The sequence below is a fragment of the Pongo pygmaeus genome, chromosome 1 (assembly GCF_028885625.2).
Source record: "Pongo pygmaeus isolate AG05252 chromosome 1, NHGRI_mPonPyg2-v2.0_pri, whole genome shotgun sequence".
In the NCBI taxonomy this organism is placed as follows: Eukaryota; Metazoa; Chordata; class Mammalia; order Primates; family Hominidae; genus Pongo; species Pongo pygmaeus.
The window spans coordinates 89,427,651-89,447,663 of record NC_072373.2 but is presented as its reverse complement, the minus strand read 5'-3'; the positions used below and the strand labels follow the sequence as shown (position 1 = coordinate 89,447,663).

At 43.7% G+C, this 20,013-nt stretch overlaps 1 protein-coding gene across 6 annotated transcripts; it reads left to right on the top strand.

The window, feature by feature from the left end:
* Positions 1-374: 374 nt before the first annotated feature.
* SLAMF7 (SLAM family member 7) lies at positions 375-19,261 on the top strand. 6 transcript variants are annotated; one of them, XM_054449497.1, is made up of 7 exons: positions 375-484; positions 9,293-9,613; positions 10,899-11,171; positions 11,382-11,501; positions 12,417-12,520; positions 13,191-13,253; positions 14,107-15,829. In XM_054449497.1, exons 1-7 carry the CDS (start codon positions 430-432, stop codon positions 14,176-14,178), a joined length of 1,008 nt encoding a protein of 335 aa, XP_054305472.1. In that variant the 5' UTR covers positions 375-429; the 3' UTR covers positions 14,179-15,829. The 6 variants fall into 6 exon arrangements, with proteins under 6 accessions (XP_054305472.1, XP_054305456.1, XP_054305500.1 ...); XM_054449481.2 differs by having other exon boundaries at positions 10,899-11,501; XM_054449487.2 differs by lacking the exon at positions 14,107-15,829 and adding an exon at positions 18,719-19,261 and having other exon boundaries at positions 388-484; positions 10,899-11,501.
* The last annotated feature ends 752 nt before the right edge of the window (positions 19,262-20,013 follow it).

Below are 20,013 nucleotides of genomic sequence, written 5' to 3'. Positions count from 1 at the left end.
GTAAAAAAAATAAAGAAATAATCTGATTATAAAATGGACAAAAGACATAAATAGACATTTCACCAAGGAGGATATGGATATATAGATGGCAAATAAGCACATGAAAAGATGTTCAACATTATTAAGCTTTAGGGAAATGCAAATTAAAACCACAATGAGGTATCACTACAGCACCTATTAAAACAGCTAAAATATAAAATGGGAATATACCAAATGCTGATGAAGATGGGGAGCAAATAGATCTCTCATAGATTGCTGGTGGCAAGGTAAAATGCTCTATTCACTCTGAAAATAATTTAGCAATTACTCAGTCTCACATGTCTGTGGCATGACCCCTCCTGCTTCTTTAAATATCAGCTGGGGAAGAGGTCTGAGTAATACCTGAGAGGGAAGTGGCTTCATTTCAGTGGCTGACTTCCACAGAGCAATATGGCTGGTTCCCCAACATGCCTCACCCTCATCTATATCCTTTGGCAGCTCACAGGTGAGTCCAGCTGGATTCTCTTCCACTCTCCTGTCTACCCCATCCTGAATAGTTCCAGGTTTCTTGTTCCACTCTGGGCCTCTGGCTCAACTCGGGAGGCTCTGTGCTCTCATCTAACATTTGCTTTTTACCAACCTCTGATCTCTGATTCTCAGATCAGGAAGAGACTAGAGAGAGGGGGAAAAATGGCTCTGGGAACTGACTCCCCTATTGACTGTCCCAGGGATGAAGGAGCTGAAAGAAGTGGTGCTGGGTATCAGAGACCATTTTTCTAATCCAGGTTCTGCCATGAGTTAGATAAGGAATGTTAAAGTTTTCCTGGGCCTCAGAAACTTTATCTTCTAGCCTTCTCTCCTTTTGAGGGCAACTTTAAGAACAAAATGATACTATACAGGTATGTATTTATTTACTTATAAATGTATTTATAAAATTGGTTATGCATAACAGTAATATAAATGGAAAGAACCACTTGAATTTTCTTTCCTGACTCAAGCAATCTAATCAGTCTCTACGTAGAGAACCAACTCATACCATAGGCACTTTATGTTTAATCCCATGGAGGACAGAGGACGGTTCTGCACCTGTCACTAGTATTCTAGTCTTTGAAGATTTTTCTGTCCTAAGGGCTCTCAAAAAGGATCAGGAGCCCTATAAGTGAGAAATATCTCTTCTGTCATCAATCTCATGGAGTACTACCATGAGGTCACCCTATGAGGACTTCACATAACTGCTTCATTATGTGTATCTGAGCCTGCCTGGAGTGATCTGCCCAAGACCACGCAGGCAGCTGGTGCCCCCAATATTTTCCCCTGCATCGCTAAGTAGTCAGCAACAGCAGACTCTTACCCACTTTGAATTCATCAGAAGTTTGTATTTTTGGGAAGTACCTGGGTCTAACCAGCTGGTTCTGGAATAGGCCCTCACTTTAAAAAAAAAAAACAACAACTCCCTGAACGGAAATGATGAGCAGAAATGGAACTTGAGGGAGATAATGTGGAGGGGTTGGGGAATAGAGATTTTGAAAGCTACAGGTGTCCACCTGAAATTGGTCGGCGAAAGAGCACAAGTATGAAAAACTGGCATGCAGGTCCCCCTCTGCCCTGCTCCAGAGGCAGCCTGTGTAGTGTACCTCTTGAGGCTGAAAGGAGACAGAGATTGTCCTGGAACTTCCAGTGGGCAGGGCAGTGGAACAAATCCTGGCACTGGACAAGCGCATCCTGGGTTTGACTTAGTAGCTGTATTATTGTAGGCAAATTACTCTTCCCTTCTGAGACTTGCTCTTCTCAGGTGTGTAACAGAGAATGAAATCTAAGTTGCAGAATTATTGTGACATTTTAAATGACATATCAAATGCAAAATAATTATTAAAATAATCACCGTTTATTAAGTTACTACATCCCAGGTGTTTTTTATACCACCTCCTCATAAGTCTGTAAGACAGATATCATTATCCCTGTTTTACAGTTGAGGAAACTTAGGCTCAGCAGAGAGATCATACTTCTTGGGCAAGATAACACAGCATTTATAAGGTAGCCAGAGATTGAGTTTTGAAAGCTAGTGCTCTTTTAATCACGACAAGCCATCTATCACTGGACCTGGCACCAAAGAGATGCTTACTACATGTGCATTTGAGCTGAATCTTCCTCAGGGAGTACCAGTTGGGGTTTCTTCCCTCTCCAGGTACATAAATCTGAGGTAGAAACTGGAAAGGCCCAAGAAGAACAGGTAGCTCTGTTTCTGGGATATAGGTGTACCAACAGGGGCCACCCTGGCTAAACTCAGAGGGTCCAAGGAGCAGTTCTCATGGCCTCAGTATTCTCATCTGAAAAATGGGCACAGTAATCTGTCAATGATTTGATGATACAGTAGTGTCGAGGAGACAATCAATAAAAAGAAAACAAAAAAGTGGGTGAGGGGAATTGGGAGAGTGTTGAAAAGAACCAGAAGAAACAAGGAAGAGGGGGCAGGAGATGAGTGAGGAGCAGAGTGGTGAGCAACCTAAATGTGAATGTGGTAGGTTAGGGCTAGAGTGATGGGAAAGGTGTGTGGTGAAGCGGGAAATTTTCAAGCCTCTGTCTGTGGCTGCCTTGTGTGGCATTGAATTACACTGCTCTTTCGTGAGTACATTCATTAAGGGGGACTTGAGTAGAGTATAATAGATTTCAAACCACTTTGGGTTTTTTTTGCTTTTTTTTTTTTTTAATCCATGGTTTCCTTTTATGGAATGAAATTTTACACAGAAAAAAACAAATAAATGACTCCAATGTATAGAGTTGAAGCCTAATGGAAGCAAGTCCCATGGCCTCCTATCCTACGCTCACCCCTTAAACCTCCTCCTGAGCTCCCAAGAAATACACTGAGGCACTGCCACAGCCTCCAAAGGTGGCGCAGCGGGGGCACAGTCTGTGAAATCCTGACTTAGGAGCCTTGGCTCCTAATCCTGGCCTTTCATTGGTTTGGGAAACATCACCATAACCTTCTGAATATCAGCCTTCTCATCTGTGAAATGGGATTGGACTAAGTAATCCCTAAGACTCCTCCCAGCTCTGAGATGCTCTGGTCCATGGTTTTCATGAGGAGAGTGCCACAACACACTGGTACATTTGGATAGAGGCACCAAGTGTTCAGAGAAGTGCTTGGGGATGGGATTGGCAAGCAGGAGGCGGGCTTCTCCACTCTCCCCTCCCCCAAAGTCTTCCTGCTTTATCACCATCCCTTGGGTCTGGCTGCACTGATAATGTACCTTCCTGATAATCAGGCTCCTTCCCTCCACTCAACTTTTGAGACTCTAGGGGACAGGACAGGGGAGGAGGTAACAACCAAGAGGAAAGGAAGGTGGCAAAGGGCGGGACCTGTTATCCCTTCCTGTTACAGAGGGAATCTCACAGCTGACTCCCCCTGATGCAAAGACAGCTGAGTCTTGGCTGGGGCAAAAGACAAAGGGTCTCCTGCCCCAGCTCCCTCCACCTTCAAAGGCAGGCGGGGGATGTGGTGGGAATGCTCATGGCCGTCTTAACTTTCTGGCTTACTTTGCTGAGAAGCCATCCAAAGGTGTTTTGGGATATCTCTGTTTCTCATTTTTAGCTATCTGTGCAGAAATAAAACGAAAAGATAGGAAGCCTCCTCAAGTCCTGACTCTCATGCTCTCATTTCTCGAACCTTGTCACCCACCTCCCATCTTCTTGTTAGGCTACTCTGTACTTCTCAAAATGCTTTCAAATCTGTATTCACACTTCATCTTCCCCAAATGCCTGGAAACTAAATGTTGTTATTTATTTCCCGTATGAGGGTTCAGAAACCAAAACTCGAAGTGGTAAGTGGTGAAGCAGTAGTGGAAACAACACAGACCACTGAGGCAGAGGAACTAACTCCTCTTCCCTCTTCCAACATTTCTTCACTGGGGCTTTAGGAAAGTCATCCCACTTCTCAAAACTCCAGTATCCTAATTTATAAAGCGGGGCTGAAGCTCTATCTCATGGGGCTGTTCTAAGGATCAGGAGAGAGGATGCCCACTGATCTGGCTTACAAACCATGGAGTGACACCAGGTGTTTGCTGCTGGAGTTATGACTACGGAGGCACCAGAATGGACCCAGGGTCCTGACTCCCAGTTAGGCCAGAGCCCTTTCTCCCTCTGCCGCATGCTGGAGGAGGAGAAGCCACCTCTACCCCTCTCTGGGCAGGACTTTGGTGACCCCATCATTGGGAGATTTGGCCTCTAATCCTGTGGACCAATCATTGGCTAATCCACAGCAAAATGATATATCCAGCGACCACCCAGGGAGGATATTTCTTTCTGGAGAATGTAAACTGTCAATGAAGTGAAATTGGTGGTAAATTTTCAGGGGATGTATGTGAGGAAGAGTTGGAGGCTTCCTCAGGGAAGAGCTTTGAACTAGAATTTACAGGGTCTGAATAAGATTTGCATGAACAGAGAGGAGGATAAAGCACAAACAAGAGTGTGAGGTAGAAAGTGAGCTGAGGATCAGGGAAGGGAGGAGGCCAGGATGCTTGTGTGGTGGCCACATGTGGGTGGCAGTCCCAGCTGCATATCTTTCCACAGAAATACATTGTCATCCTGGCCTTATACAATCAACCGATGTCATGTGACACCCCGAACTAATTACTGTACATGAGAAGGGCTACCACCTGAACTGGGTAGCCCAAACCATTTGGCTTGTATGGAATGAGGAAGGGGTAAAACGGATGTAAAAGAGGCAGGTTACAACCTTCACTGCACTGACTCAGGTAGAAGGTTGGCACCTGAGGAGAGTGGATGAATATCACGGGACCCAATCCTCTCGAGTCTTGTGGGTAGAGGTTGGTAGCCACTCTGTCTCCAGGGTCTTGCTCTGTCATCCAGGGTGGAGTGCAGTGGCATGATCATGGCTCGCTGCAGCCTCCACCTTCTGGGTTCAAGGAATCCTCCCACCTCAGCCTCTCAAGTATCTGGGACCACAGGTGAATGCCACCATGCCCAACTAATTTTTTCATTTTTTGTAAAGACAAGGTCTGGCTATGTTGTCCAGCCTGGTCTCAAACTCCTGACCTCAAGTGATCCTCCTGCTTCAGCCTCCCAAAGTGCTGGGATTACAGGCATAAGCCACCAATTCCAGCATCTTCCCTTTTCATAACATATGTAGTTATTTATTTAATGACTATCTACCAACTCCGTAAGTGCCAGAATTATGACTGTCTTGCTCCCCAGTTATACCCTCGGCTCCTAAACAATGGGAACTAAATAAATTCTTGTTAAAAGAAGGAATGACTGAATCTGACAAGTGTGACCTGCTTAGATATGGTAAAATTCTATAGGGTCACACACTGCAGGTGCAAAACCATCACAGAAAGAAGAGCTTCAATTCAGCCTTGGACAACTGAAAAAAGAAGTGTCTTGTTTCTGGATCCCTTTTCGTAGTCAACTGAGAAGTAGAAGCAAAACTGGTTAGTATTCTCCAAACCTGCCCCTGTCCTCTGAACCCACATTCCGAGAATGGCATGGAGCTACTGTTTTCTTTCATTACCCCTTGTCTCACCCTGAAGATACATTTCAGATAGAACATTATACTCCATCTATAGGCTCATGTTGGTAATTTGCCCTGTGTCACTCTCAAATTTTATTCTAAAAAAAAACAATGAATTTGGTGACATTTTCTTATATCCCACACAAGTCATGTCCCTTGGCACTTACCCTGAGAATACAGCACTATGTGTGTGGAAGGGTGAAAAGAGTAATTGCACACATGCTAGCAACTAAAGCCACATCCTTGTAGTTTTGCCACTTCCTCACCTTAAATATAGCTTCAAAATGAAATGTGAAAATGAAATTATTTGAAGGTTGCCCTAAGTGTAGAAACTGTGCTCATTTGGGGACAAATGATACCCAATCTTTATTTGACTTCATAATATTCACCCCTTTCGTCTCTGCTGTTGAAGTAAAAGAACAAATGCATTAACTGATCAAAATTTCAGAATAAAATTGACTTTGTCTGTAACATTTCCTGGCACTATTTGAACTTGACACTCCTAAAGATGAACAAAGAGAGCAGTCAAAAAACCATCCCAGCCTTAATATTAAGGAAGCGGACAGAATAGTTTTTTTAAAAAATCAGATCACTTAATGGGATGATTTAATAAAAGCTTGAGTAATCCAAAGTATATATGTACCAACTGATACATTATAGGGGGAAAAATGTTTGAAAAGAGAAATCAGCTCCTAAAAGACACATACCCAAGAAGAGGAATCAGTACTTCGGAGATAAATTTAGCAAAACGTTGGCAGAGACTTCAGATCTGTAAGCAAGGGAGTGGGTCACCATTTGGTAGCATCAGATTTCCTCACCCTGGGGCACTGGTAGGGCAGTTTATGCTTGAGGGAAGGTCACCAAAGGACAAGAAGAGAAATTATGGTTCAATGGCACCCAAGGGCTTTGAAATTGACACTAGAGTCCCTTAGGGGGATGGAGAAGGGGAGTGAGGGAGAAGGCTGGAGCTGGTACAAACGCCAGGGGGCCTTCAAATTGAGCCATAGTGAAAAGAGTCCAGGTCCCAGAGCTGGAGAGACATGGGTTAAATCCTCAAATCGTCACCTGCTAGCTTTGTGCCCTTGGATAAGTTACTTAGCTGTTGTTATTTGTTGTTGTTGTTGTTGTTTGAATCTCAATTTTCTCATGAAGTCAGGAGTTAGCAAATTTTTTCTGAAAAGGGGCAGAGAATAAATATTTTAGGCTTTACAGACAATAAATCATGGTCACAATTATTTAACTCAGCCTTTGTGGTGAAAAAGGATCCATAGACAATATGTAAATGAAAGAGCTTGGCTGTGTTCCAGTACAATTGTATTTACAAAAACAGGCAGTGGACCAGATTTAGCCTATGGGTTATAGGTTGCTGATCCTTGTGTAAAAGGGTCAAAATGCCTAATTTGCAGGATTGCTTTGAGTGTTAGGCATACTCTTTACAATAAACGTTTGGCGCAGAATAAACATTTAATACATGACAACTCTTATAATTTGGAAATCCTTGCCAAGATATTTGATTTTAACAGGGACCAAAGAAATAAATCTCTAATGAAGCTATTTTTGATATCTGGATATGTCTGTATAGGAATTTGTCTTTTTACTAGAAAAGGCATGAGTTACATCAGTACTGGCATAGAAGAAAAGATTGTGTCTAAGAGAGCAGGCTGTGAAATGAAACAGGGCCTGGAGGCTTGGTCAGTCTCACAGGGCCAATTACACACAAGAGACACTGTACATAAGGCTCACAATAGTTTTAATTTTAACTTCTTTTAAAATCAGAAGAGAAATGAATATAGCAATAACAATAACAATGAATATATAATGAATCCAGCCTGGATCACATTCATTTTATACCAACACAGTCATGAAATATGATTTTTAATATTTCTTATGGAAGAAAGACCAACAAGGTCAAAAGTACACAGGAACCACAAAAGTCACCATATAGCCTTGCAGTAGCATCATTAGAACTGTCAGGATCCTATAGCTTGGCTGTTTTGTTGGCTTTGCTTCTTTCATTTGTGCTTTTCATGACTGAATTAATAAAAATTCCATTTAAAAATTTCACCCTGACACTTTATGTTAAGAGGCAGAAGGGGAAATAACTTTGGGTTTTGTACTTTTAAGGAGAACACCTTTGTTGACAGCTGATGTGAGACCTCAGTTCTTGTCTACTTAGTTTAGAAGAATTTATATGAGAGACACACAGCAAAGGAAATACCGCATAGGGTAATTGATTGCAAAAGAATCAGAATATTTTGACAGTTAAGTGCAGAAAAGACAGTACATTCTGAGAGAAGGAAAATTCAGGGTGGGCTGCCCGTAAGGATGAGACAGCAAAGACTGGCACTGGGGAGACTCCTTTTATGGGAGTCTTACATGATTATTCATAAGAGGGTGGGAAGAGGTGTTACTAGTAACCATGTTCTTGGTGGTCCTCCGGGTGGACGTGCACAGTAGCTATATATGCTTCTTCATAAATCTAGTGTCTCATTAGCATCTTAAATCTCCACCCATGGGTGTGTTTTTTACTATTATAATGAACAAAGGGTCAGTTTGAGAACAAGTAAAATCAAAATCTGCATGGTCTCTACAAGCGGAAAGTCCTCACTGAAGATAGCTTTGCTTAAATGAGCTCAATTACAATGTGAATGCTGAGGCTTATTGTATTGACTGTAGGGTCATCAGAGTTACTGCCTCCTGAGAACACTATTGCTTCCTTGTCTACCTAACCTGCCCCACCTTTAAGGATTTAGTCTTAGTTTTTGTATTTCTATCAGCCTTGAATAAGTTCTTTTCATTTCTACTATTTAGTTTTCTCATCTATAAAATATGCCCTTCAAGGACTCGACCCTGTGGGTTTTGGTGTGTACTCTGCCTCTTACTAGGTGGCTTGAGTAAGTCACTTACCCCCACTGCGCCTCACATTCCTGATCTGTAAGATAGGGATACAAAGAATGTTTCTTCGAAAAGTTGTTTTAAGAGTTAAACAAGGCTGGGTGTGGTGGCTCATGCCTGCAATCCAGCACTTTGGGAGGCAGAGGCGGGCAGATCACTTGAGGTCAGGAGTTCAAGACCAGCCTGGCCAACATGGTGAAACCCCGCCTCTACTAAAAATACAAAGATTAGCTGGGTAAGATGGCGCACACCTGGAGTCCCAGCTACTCAGGAGGCTGAAGCAAGACAATCACTCTGAGGCAAGACAATCACTTGAACCCAGGAGGTGGAGGTTATGGTGAGCCGAGATCATGCCACTGCACTCCCACCTGGGCAACAGAGTGAGACTCTGTCTCAAAAAAAAAAGTGTTAATCAAGATTATAATTTATGCTTCTAAACTGCTAGTCCCAAACTAAATTCTCTCACTGCTCTGTGCTATTCCCAGAGTCTGTCTCTCAAGTTTAATAGGTAAGAATAAGATGACTTACTCCCCACACCTGTTTACTGGTAGTGCTCAGCTGGCCACTTCTGGAAGTTTCTTCAGCAGACATTCTTAACTGTTTTTCACCTACAACCACATAACCAGTGATGACTTTTTATAAGTCATACTCTCTGGGAGTGAACTAAGATTGTTGTGAAACATAAATTTCTAATATCAATGCTTCCATGTGAGCACTTACGTAACAGGGTAACATGTGAGGGACCTCCATATGAGGTTCCAAAGGCTTTTCCAGGAGCTCGTTGTGTTGGACTGAGTGGGTTTCTCAGATCTCTCCAGGGCCCAAAGGGGGTGAGTAATTGGTGACAAGGACAGGGAATCAGGCTTATTTTATGGTTCTCTGTGTTTATAGGGTCAGCAGTTTCTGGACCCGTGAAAGAGCTGGTCGGTTCCGTTGGTGGGGCCGTGACTTTCCCCCTGAAGCCCAAAGTAAAGCAGGTTGACTCTATTGTCTGGACCTTCAACACAACCTCTCTTGTCACCATACAGCCAGAAGGGGGCACTATCATAGTGACCCAAAATCGTAATAAGGAGAGAGTAGACTTCCCAGATGGAGGCTACTCCCTGAAGCTCAGCAAACTGAAGAAGAATGACTCAGGGATCTACAATGTGGGGATATACAGCTCATCACTCCAGCATCCCTCCACTCAGAAGTATGTGCTGCGTGTCTACGGTGAGCAGAATCAGTTCCAATGGTGGATGGCTGCCTTGGTGAGGTGGTGAGCTCCTTGACATGAGAGATGTTTAAGCAGAGGCTGGATAAACACTTGGCAAGAATGTGGGAGAGGGGACTTCTGCATGAATGAAGTCGATGTAGCTGACCCCTGAGGTCCCTGCCTTCTCAGAGGTGCTATAAGAAGCAGCGTGGTGCAGTGGATGGCGATATGTGCAGTGGCCATCGCATAGATCAAGGTCAAATGCTGGCTTCTTTATTTAGTCACATGACCTTGGCCGAGTTATTTAATTTCTTCAAGTCTTAGTTTCCATATCTGTAGTTGGGAGGAAAGCAATGCCTACCTTAGGAAGATTTTTGGGCAAAATATCGATCACATCTCCTTCTCTACAGATTACAACCAATTGATAAATAGATGCAAGAAGGAGGGGATTAAAATATCAGCATTATTTCTGGTAAATCTAGACAGGAGAAATGCTTCCTTTTAATTCTAGACCTTGGCACTCATCCAGGGAAGTTAAAATTATGAAACAATGACTCAAACATCTACAAGAAGAATAGCTGCCTCACTCACTGAGCCACAGTATCAGGAACCTTAGGGGATGGGCCTCCAGACTTGCTTGTAGGAGGTAGGCACTGCACCTGATCCAGGTGTGTCTTCCATATAGACATGGTTGAAGGGAACAGGAGATATGTATTCTGCAGGCTAACTAGTCAGGGGAGGAAGAAAAAGGGCAAAACACATTTTAACTGCAATCTTTAATGTCTCAAACCCATGAGTAGAGAAAGGTAAATGATGAATGTCAGACTCTTACCATCTCACCAACGAAACAATTGCTCATTCTCTGAGGCAGGGGAGTGAGCACAAGGTAGAGAAGGGGGCCAGAAGGGCTACTCCAATACAATTTTCTCCTAGAGAGTAAAGGGAAACCTGAGGACAGAGACTAGGGAACCTCTAGAACAGATAGTATTAGCGGACATCTAACATTCATTTAGCACAGTGCTTGCCATGTGGCTATGCTTAGTAAATGACAGTTATATTCTTATTGCATTATTATTTCTATTGTTTCTATTGTTGTTATTGTTATTATTATTATATAGCTATGGTAAAGCAGACCTAGGTAATTCTCTTTTCCAGATAAGAATGAGGATTCTGCTCTGAATTACTGCTTTATCTCCAGTCTGGAGCTCCCAGGGAGATTCAGGTCCAAGGTATCCAAGGATAATTCAGAGAATGGAGAGCTATAGGCAGAGTTTCCACCTCTGGTTTTCCTTCCTCTCACAGAGCACCTGTCAAAGCCTAAAGTCACCATGGGTCTGCAGAGCAATAAGAATGGCACTTGTGTGACCAATCTGACATGCTGCATGGAACATGGGGAAGAGGATGTGATTTATACCTGGAAGGCCCTGGGGCAAGCAGCCAATGAGTCCCATAATGGGTCCATCCTCCCCATCTCCTGGAGATGGGGAGAAAGTGATATGACCTTCATCTGCGTTGCCAGGAACCCTGTCAGCAGCAACTTCTCAAGCCCCATCCTTGCCAGGAAGCTCTGTGAAGGTGACTGCCTCTCCCCTCTCCACAGGAGCCTCTGCCCAGGACCTACACCTTCTTCAGCTCCTAGCCCCCATGGGAACAGACACTGTATGGAAACTGGAGGCCACTGGGTGGTCACCAGGCTGGGAGGAAGATGGCAGGTGCTCCAAGACCTGGGTCATTTTCCTGAGCTGACTTTTCTCCCTTCCCTGTGCCTCCACCCATTCTCTGAAGGTGCTGCTGATGACCCAGATTCCTCCATGATCCTCCTGTGTCTCCTGCTGGTGCCCCTCCTGCTCAGTCTCTTTGTACTGGGGCTATTTCTTTGGTTTCTGAAGAGAGAGAAGCAAGAAGGTAGAGCGTGTACTATTTTTGTCCTCACCCACATTCATGCTTTTCTCCTTCATTGATTCAACAAGCACATATAGAGCTGTGTGCCAGACTTGGCATGAGGTGTTGAGGATGCAGAGATGAAGAAGCCACAGTCTCTGCCCTCAAGAAGCACACAGTCAGCCTGCGCTCCTTAGTTCTGGAGAACAGAAAGTGCTGGAGGTCTTTCCTGAGGACACAGTTCTCCCCTTTCCAGGGCTCACTTCTCTCCTTTTCCCAGAGGGACATCCTGATGTGGCTCTTCTGTTGATACAGGCCCCACACTGCTGACTCTGCTCCCCTGACCTGGGAGGTGATGACCTCCAACTCTGTGGTCCCCACAGACCAGCATCCTCTAGTCAATCCTTCCTATCCCTGTCAGAGCCCACAAACCACTCACATCCTTTCCACAGGATCAACCCAAGACCTTGCTTTACTGCCCACTAGACACATGGCTCCTGGGGAAGCCTTTCCCTGTCCCTCTCCAGTTGCACCCCATCCTGTGTTCCTAAACCCTGCTGATTGGTCTTCTGGGCTCCCACTGCCCATGTGGGTGATGGGGAGGGACCTAACATCAGTTGGGTATGACTTGCAGACTTTGAAATCTCCCTTCCCTCCTGGAAGCCCCTCTGAAAGTGTCTTTGACTTTCTCTACTTCCCACTTTGACCACTTTGATGGAGAGATCAGGGAGTGAAATGATGGGGGTGGCCAATTTATCCTGATTTGTTTAGATTTTCCCAGTTTTAACACGGAAAGTCCTCTATTCTGAAAACCCTTCCATTACAAGGAAACTCAGATGGTTGGTCACCCTAAGTGGGTCATCCAGGAGAAATGGTGGGCCAGTGGAAGTGGTGAGTGTTTGGAGAGGTGGCTTTGATTCTCTTGCAACTTGCTTTTAGAGTCCATTGAAGAGAAGAAGAGAGCAGACATTTGTCGGGAAACTCCTAACATATGCCCCCATTCTGGAGAGAACACAGAGTACGACACAATCCCTCACACTAATGTGAGTCCCTTCTCATCTTTCCTGAGGACTGATCCTGTCTCTGAGGCTCTCCTTGTGAGGTTTTTCCAAGGGTTTGGACAACATGGGAATGAAGAGGGGAGTGAGGATATATAGCCTTAAAACTCCATGCACCTGTGCCTCCTCCAAGTCTTCATGGATTCTCTTCTGTGCAGAAGAAGCTGGTGGTCTCTGGAGCACCTGGTTCTGACTCACAGTGCTCAGGCTGTGGTCTATGAAATCACCTGCTCCCCTCCACAGTTCATAACGGCCACACAAAAGGCCAGATTCCTTTTGCATAAGGCAGTGGGTAGAAGAGCGTGACTTTGACAGGATGTTTGAATCATGATATCAGAAGACTTCTCTAGAGATGTCTCTCTCTCTCTCTCTCTCTATATATATATATATAATATTTTTGAAATTCGTTTAAACACAATACAGTTTAAAAATAATGTAATGGCTTCCTGAAAAAAGTTATCAAAATTTATTATAATAGCGGTCACCAACAAGAGAATTTCCTACCGCCCTTCCCTGTTCCAGAACCCTCCTTTCCTCTCGCATCTCCTCCCATCTCTGCTTTCCCCTCTCTGGATTCTGAATGTCTCTCTGGCCTTGTCTATGTGATTCAGGAGGTGGATGATGATTTCTTTTGTTTGTTGTTTGTTTTTAATAGAGAACGATCCTAAAGGAAGATCCAGCAAATACGGTTTATTCCACTGTGGAAATACCAAAAAAGGTAAGAAGCTTTAGAGCTTAACTTCATCTTAATGGTTCCATTTATTTTCCTGCTTCATGTTTAGGTCAAAATTTCTTGGACCCAGGGATCTCATACTCTCTAGAATTAAAAAGTATCCTAGTAGTTCCCCATTCCCTTTGCTTAGGGTTATATGAGAACATGGGGGATGGAAGAGAATTGTGTTTTAGGAGTGGAATTGGGTAATCTGGAACAAATGGAGTAGGACAGAGGTTCTAGATAGGAATAATAGAGAAAATCAAAAGGCTTCTGACTGAAGTTGCACACAAGGAAAAAGACCATGGCTTAGGTTGTGCATGGAATGAAGAGAGGAATAGCTGAGAGAAGAATCCAGCTTGCTCCTGAGACACCAGGAAACTGTAGGAGGGATCTCTACTTTTCTCCCACGGTCCAGCTATGTTACATCTGGTTTGCACCCTCCCCTCAGTTAAACTACTAATGCAGTACCTTTAACGCTTATTCCTTCACAGGGTATGGTTGGCAGCAGTAATGGTATCTTTCTGTCTCCTTTTTCTTCCTCTCCCAAACAGATCCGAAAAGACAAGAATCATTAAAACAGTTTGCTTAGTAATAGAAAAGGTTGGTTTAGTGAATTATTACAACTGAACAAGGAAAGTTCAATTCACTAAGCATTCAGCAAGATAAATATGGGTTAAACTTAAAGAATAGTTTCTCTAAGCTAGGGGTGATTAAGATTAAACAGTGGGAGCCAGCATGCCAGCTGATTTGGGTTGGGTAAACTTAGAAATAAAGTTTCCTGGATGTCAGGGTCTCCATGGAAGATCCAGAGCCCTGCTCACCTCCCTCACTCTGCTTTCTTTTTGTCTGTCTTCAGATGGAAAATCCCCACTCACTGCTCACAATGCCAGACACACCAAGGCTATTTGCCTATGAGAATGTTATCTAGACAGCAGTGCACTCCCCTAAGTCTCTGCTCAAAAAAAAAACAATTCTCGGCCCAAAGAAAACAATCAAAAGAATTCACTGATTTGACTGGAAACATCAAGGAAGAATGAAGAACGTTGACTTTTTTCCAGGATAAACTATCTTTGATGCTTCTTTAGATTTAAGAGTTCATAATTCCATCCACTGCTGAGAAGTCTCCTCAAACCCAGAAGGTTTAACTACCTCATCCCAAAAATGGGATTGTGAATGTCAGCAAACCACAAGAAAAGTGCTTAGAAGTGTTCCTATAAAAATGTAAATGCAAGGTCACACATATTAATGACAGCCTGTTGTATTAATGATGGCTCCCGGTCAGTGTCTGGAGTTTCATTCCATCCCAGGGCTTGGATGTCAGGATTATACCAAGAGTCTTGTTACCAGGAGGGCAAGAAGACCAAAACAGACAGACAAGTCCAGCAGAAGCAGATGCACCTGACAAAAATGGATGTATTAATTGGCTCCATAAACTATGTGCCCAGCACTATGCTGAGCTTACACTAATTGGTCAGACATGCTCTCTGCCCTCATGAAATTGGCTCCAAATGAATGAACTACTTTCATGAGCAGTTGTAGCAGGCCTGACCACAGATTCCCAGAGGGCCAGGTGTAGATCCACAGGACTTGAAGGTCAAAGTTCACAAAGATGAAGAATCAGGGTAGCTGACCATGTTTGGCAGATACTATAATGGAGACACAGAAGTGTGCATGGCCCAAGGACAAGGACCTCCAGCCAGGCTTCGTTTATGCACTTGTGCTGCAAAAGAAAAGTCTAGGTTTTAAGGCTGTGCCAGAACCCATCCCAATAAAGAGACCGAGTCTGAAGTCACATTGTAAATCTAGAGTAGGAGACTTGGAGTCAGGCGGTGAGACTGGTGGGGCACAGGGGGCGGTGGGTACTTGTAAACCTTTAAAGATGGTTAATTCATTCAATAGATATTTATTAAGAACCTATGTGGCCCAGCGCGGTGGCTCACACCTGTAATCCCAGCACTTTGGGAGGCCAAGGTGGGTGGGTCATCTGAGGTCAGGAGTTCAAGACCAGCCTGGCCAACATGGAGAAACCCCATCTCTACTAAAAATACAAAAATTTGCTGAGCGTGGTGGCATGCACCTGTAATCCCAGCTACTCAGGAGGCCAAGGCAGGAGAATCGCTTGAACCTGGGAGGTGGAGGTTGCAGTGAGCTGAGATGGCGCCACTGCACTCCGGCCTAGGCAACAAGAGCAAAACTCCATCACAAAAAACAAACAAACAAACAAACACCTGTGCTAGGTCAGTCTGGCACGTAAGATGAACATCCCTGCCAACACAGAGCTCACCATCTCTTATACTTAAGTGAAAAACATGGGGAAGGGGAAAGGGGGATGGCTGCTTTTGATATGTTCCCTGACACATATCTTGAATGGAGACCTCCCTACCAAGTGTTGAAAGTGTTGAAAAACTTAATAACAAATGCTTGTTGGGCAAGAATGGGATTGAGGATTATCTTCTCTCAGAAAGGCATTGTGAAGGAATTGAGCCAGATCTCTCTCCCTACTGCAAAACCCTATTGTAGTAAAAAAGTCTTCTTTACTATCTTAATAAAACAGATATTGTGAGATTCACATACAAAAAGATGCATTATTTTGCTATTTGCAATAGTGAAATTCTGGAAACTGCCTAAGAACCTGACCACCACAGGTGAAGGTCTGTTCATACATAGACATTAAGAATTACAGGTTAGGCCGGGAGCAGTGGCTCATGCCTGTAATCCCAGCACTTTGGGAGGCCGAGGCAGGTGGATTACTTGAGGTCAGGAGTTCAAGAACAGCCTGGCCAACATGATGAAACCCCATCTCTACCAAAAATACAAAAAATATTAGCCGGGCATGGTTGTGAGCCCCTGTAATCCCAGCTTCTTGGGAGGCAGAGGCAGGAGAATCGCTTGAACCCAGGACGGGGAGGTTGCAGTGAGCCAAGATCGCACCACTGCACTCCAGCCTAGGCGACAGAGCAAGACTCCATCTCAAAAAAAGAATTATGGGTTATACTCAACATCATGAAATATACCTGTGTAACCTACACATGTAGCTTCTGAATCGAAAACAAAATTAAAAATAACAAATTTTTAGCATGTGCCTGTGGTCCCAGCTACTTGGGAGGCTGAGGCAGGATGGTCTCTTGAACCCGGGTGGTGGAGGTTGCAGTGAGCCGAGATCGCACCACTGCACTCCAGCCTGGGTGACAGAGTGAGATTCTGTCTCAAAAAAAAAAAAAAAATTGTTTAAAAAAAACTATGGGTTGTCCGGGAGTGGTGGCTTATGTCTATAATCCCAGCACTTTGGGAGGCTGAAGTAGGAGGATCACTTGACCTCAGGAGTTCAAGACCACACTAGGCAACTTAGCAAAGCCCCATCTCTACAAAAAATACAAAAATTAGCCAGGCATGGTGGTGCATGCCTGTAGTCCCAGCTACTCAGGAAGAAACTGAAGAGGGAGGGTCGCTTGAGCCTGGTAGGTTGAGGCTGCAGTGAGCTATAATCGTGCTACTGCACTCCAGCCTGGGCAACAGAGTGAGATTCTGACTCACAAAACGACAACAACAACAACAACTATGGGTTTTCAAGTTAGAAAATGTTATGAGATCACAAATGTAAAAAGTAGAATGCAAATTTAATGTGCTATATGATTACAGCTGTGTTTTAGAAAAAATCTCTACAGGGAAAAATTTGGAAGAAAAAACATCAAAATAGTAACACCAGTAGTTTAGGGAGGGTGAAAGCTTTGGTGGCTTTGTTTTTTCCTATTTTCATTCATTTTCTGAATATTCCTCAATGAGAAAGTATGTATTGCATAATAGAGTAGAGGAAGTTTTAAATAGATGCTCAGTGAGAAAAACGAGGCGCTACGTGGGGTTGAAGGGAAAGTCTGAGACCCTCATGGTGAAGGTGTGGGGGAGGATGGAAAGACCTCCTCGAGTGAGAATGGGTGGGGAGAAAGGAGGAAACCCTTCACATAATGACAGAGGAAAAGATGACTTTCCCTCAGAGAGGGCTGCTGGAGGCTGAGGGGAGCTTCACAGTGTGTGAAGACAGAGGCGTGGAGAGGGGGATGCTGGGACTGAGGATGCATCTGTTCTGCCTTCCCCTCTCTCCTCAGAGCCCATTCAGATGATAAATAATTAGGGTTAATCACACTTTGGGGTTTTTTAAACCAGTGACTGAAACAGGACCTAGGGAGACCAATAGATCTGGAGTCTGGACACTCAAAAAATTTTGTCCCAAAGCTGGTTGCAGAAAGAAGCTTCCCCTCATGAGCTCAACCAGTAGGCAAAGGAAACCACCAGCTCTTTAGGGTGAGAAGTCACATCACCTCACAGCCCCATTACATGCAGCCTCCAGAACCGTGTGGTTTGCAACTTGTGAGGTGCAAATAAGAAATTCGTAAACATTGAAACCTTGGTGGAAAGTAAAGAAGGTATCTGCACCATTTCAGTAAGGCTTTCACTCATTCATTTGATCATGTATGCATTCATTCATTTATTCATTCAGCAGTACTTATTGAACACCACTAAGTGCTGGACATTATGCTGAACTCAGGGAATACAGCAGTGGGCCACAACAGAGGTCTCTGCCCTCAGGGTGCTTACATTCTAGTGACAGAGGCCAACACTCAAATATCCTTTAAATAACATGGTTGCAGTGATGACTGCTATGAAAGAGAGGTGTGTGGAGCCAAGAATGGCAAATTTTCCTGTGGTCAGAGACAGTATCTCCAAAGTGATGAAGACTGAGCTGAGATCTGAAGATGAGTAGAAGCTACTTACAAGAAGTGAGAAGGGAAAATAAAACCCTTCTAGCCAGAGGTGCAAAGGCCTTGTGGTGAGAGGACCTAAAAGAACGAAAGTCAGTGTGGCCAGCAGAGAGAGTTGCACTTTTAAAATTTCATTAGTTGCAGTATGGGAAACAGAATGTAGGGGGTCAAGGCTGGATGTAGGCAAACTGAGTCAGAAGGCTTTTACAGTTATCCAGGAGAGAGGTGATGGTAGGTTGGACAAGCACGGTACGATGCAGAGAGAGGGAAGGATGCTCTCAAGAGGTATCTAAGGGATAAGAAGGTTCCTGCTTTCAGTACTGTCTTGGGAATGTGTGCTGATCTGGAAAAGGAGGTGGGAAGATGGGCCTTTGCTTTTGATAGCCTCTTGGGACTAGGACAAAGTTTGGAGTCTGGGGCTACCAAGGTTAGAGAACTGGTAAATTACTCGTATTTTTGACCTGGGACCCCAAAAGACTTACCCTAGGAGACTTATCCTTCTTGTAAACAAGAAGTACACCAGTTTTAATTCTTCTATGGGGCCAAGAAAATCTCAAAACTGGCATTAGATTAAAGAGATCCAAGCTTACAAGTGCCCCCAAGTACCTTACAGAAGCAAACAAAGACCATCACTAAAAGAAAATAACATTCTTAGGCCTCACAATTTTCCTACAAATAATTTTTCATAAGCAATGTTCATCATATGTTCAGAGATATCCAGGCTCATGAGGAGGATCCAGGCCCATGGGGATCATCCTCCTCCGTGAGGAGACCCACAAGCAAGACCCTCCTGGTGGGGACAGCCTATCACAGACTGCAGCCCAGGATGCAGCCCGGCCCACTTCCTTCTCATTTCATCCCAAGAAGATGGAAGGAGGAACTTCAAACCTCCTCAGTTCATGTACTTGTAGACAGACTTTAAAGATGTTTGGAGTTCTATCTGACTATAGTCCTAAGCATACTCTTTATTGCAATCTGTCAAGAACATAGCCAGCAACAGAGAAGAGTTGATAAACCATAAAATGATCATTTATAATATTTAATATTTAGTACAGTCACAATATGCCAATCATTGTTCTAAACAATATATATGTATATGTGTGCATATATATACATATGTACATTTATTTAATCTTCATAACAAACATAACCATTTTATAGATGAGGTAGTTGAGACCAAGATTGTCTTTTGTCTAGTTGGGTTTTGTGGGTTGTTTTGTTTTGTTTTGTTCGGCTCATATGTATTACTGCTCTAGGCAGTATTAATTGATTAATTTATTTAAAATTTGTTATTTTAAAATAAATGCTGGTACTGCTTGTCTTTACTAATTATAAAAGTTATTTTTTCTTTCAATTAAAACATTATGCATCTACAATGTGCTCCCCATACTTCTAGGAGCTCACAATCAAGTGGGAGACAGGGATATCAACAGACATTACAAGTTGGCATATATAAGACATATAGGGGGTTGTATTACTCACAGTTCTCCAGAGAAATAGAACCAATAGGATATTTGTAAATATATATAAAAGGAGACTTATTATAGGAATTGGCTCATGCATTAGGAAGGCCAAGAGGTCTCATGATCTTCTGTCTGCGGCTGGAGAACAAAGAAAGCCTGAGGAGTAATTCAGTTTATGACTTGGAAGCCCTGAGAATTGGGGAGCCAAAGGTGTAACTCTCAGTATGACCCAGAAAGCCAGAGAACTGAGACTACCAATGCCCAAGGGCAGAAGAAAATGCATGTCTCAGCTCAAGCAGAGAGACCAAATTTGCTCTTTCTCTGTTTTTTTTTTTTTGGGGGGGGGTTTGTTTGTTTCTTTGTTTTACATTTTTGTTTTGTTTTGTTTGACATGGAGTTGTATGTTGCCCAGGCTGGCCTCAAACTCCTGAGCTCAGGTGATCCTCCTGCCTCAGCCTCCCAAGTGGCTGGGATTACAAGTGTGCACCACTGCATCTGGCCTTCCTCTGCCTTTTTTGTTCTATTCAGGCCCTCAACTGATTG

What these genes read in the sequence shown, in the direction of transcription:
- SLAMF7 (XM_054449481.2), top strand. Translation starts at nt 430, where the DNA reads ATGGCTGGTTCCCCAACATGCCTCACCCTCATCTATATCCTTTGGCAG. An exon ending in GTATGTGCTGCGTGTCTACG is followed by an intron (nt 9,614 to 10,898) that starts GTGAGCAGAATC and finishes TTCCTCTCACAG; the next exon opens with AGCACCTGTCAAAGCCTAAA. An exon ending in GAAGAGAGAGAAGCAAGAAG is followed by an intron (nt 11,502 to 12,416) that starts GTAGAGCGTGTA and finishes ACTTGCTTTTAG; the next exon opens with AGTCCATTGAAGAGAAGAAG.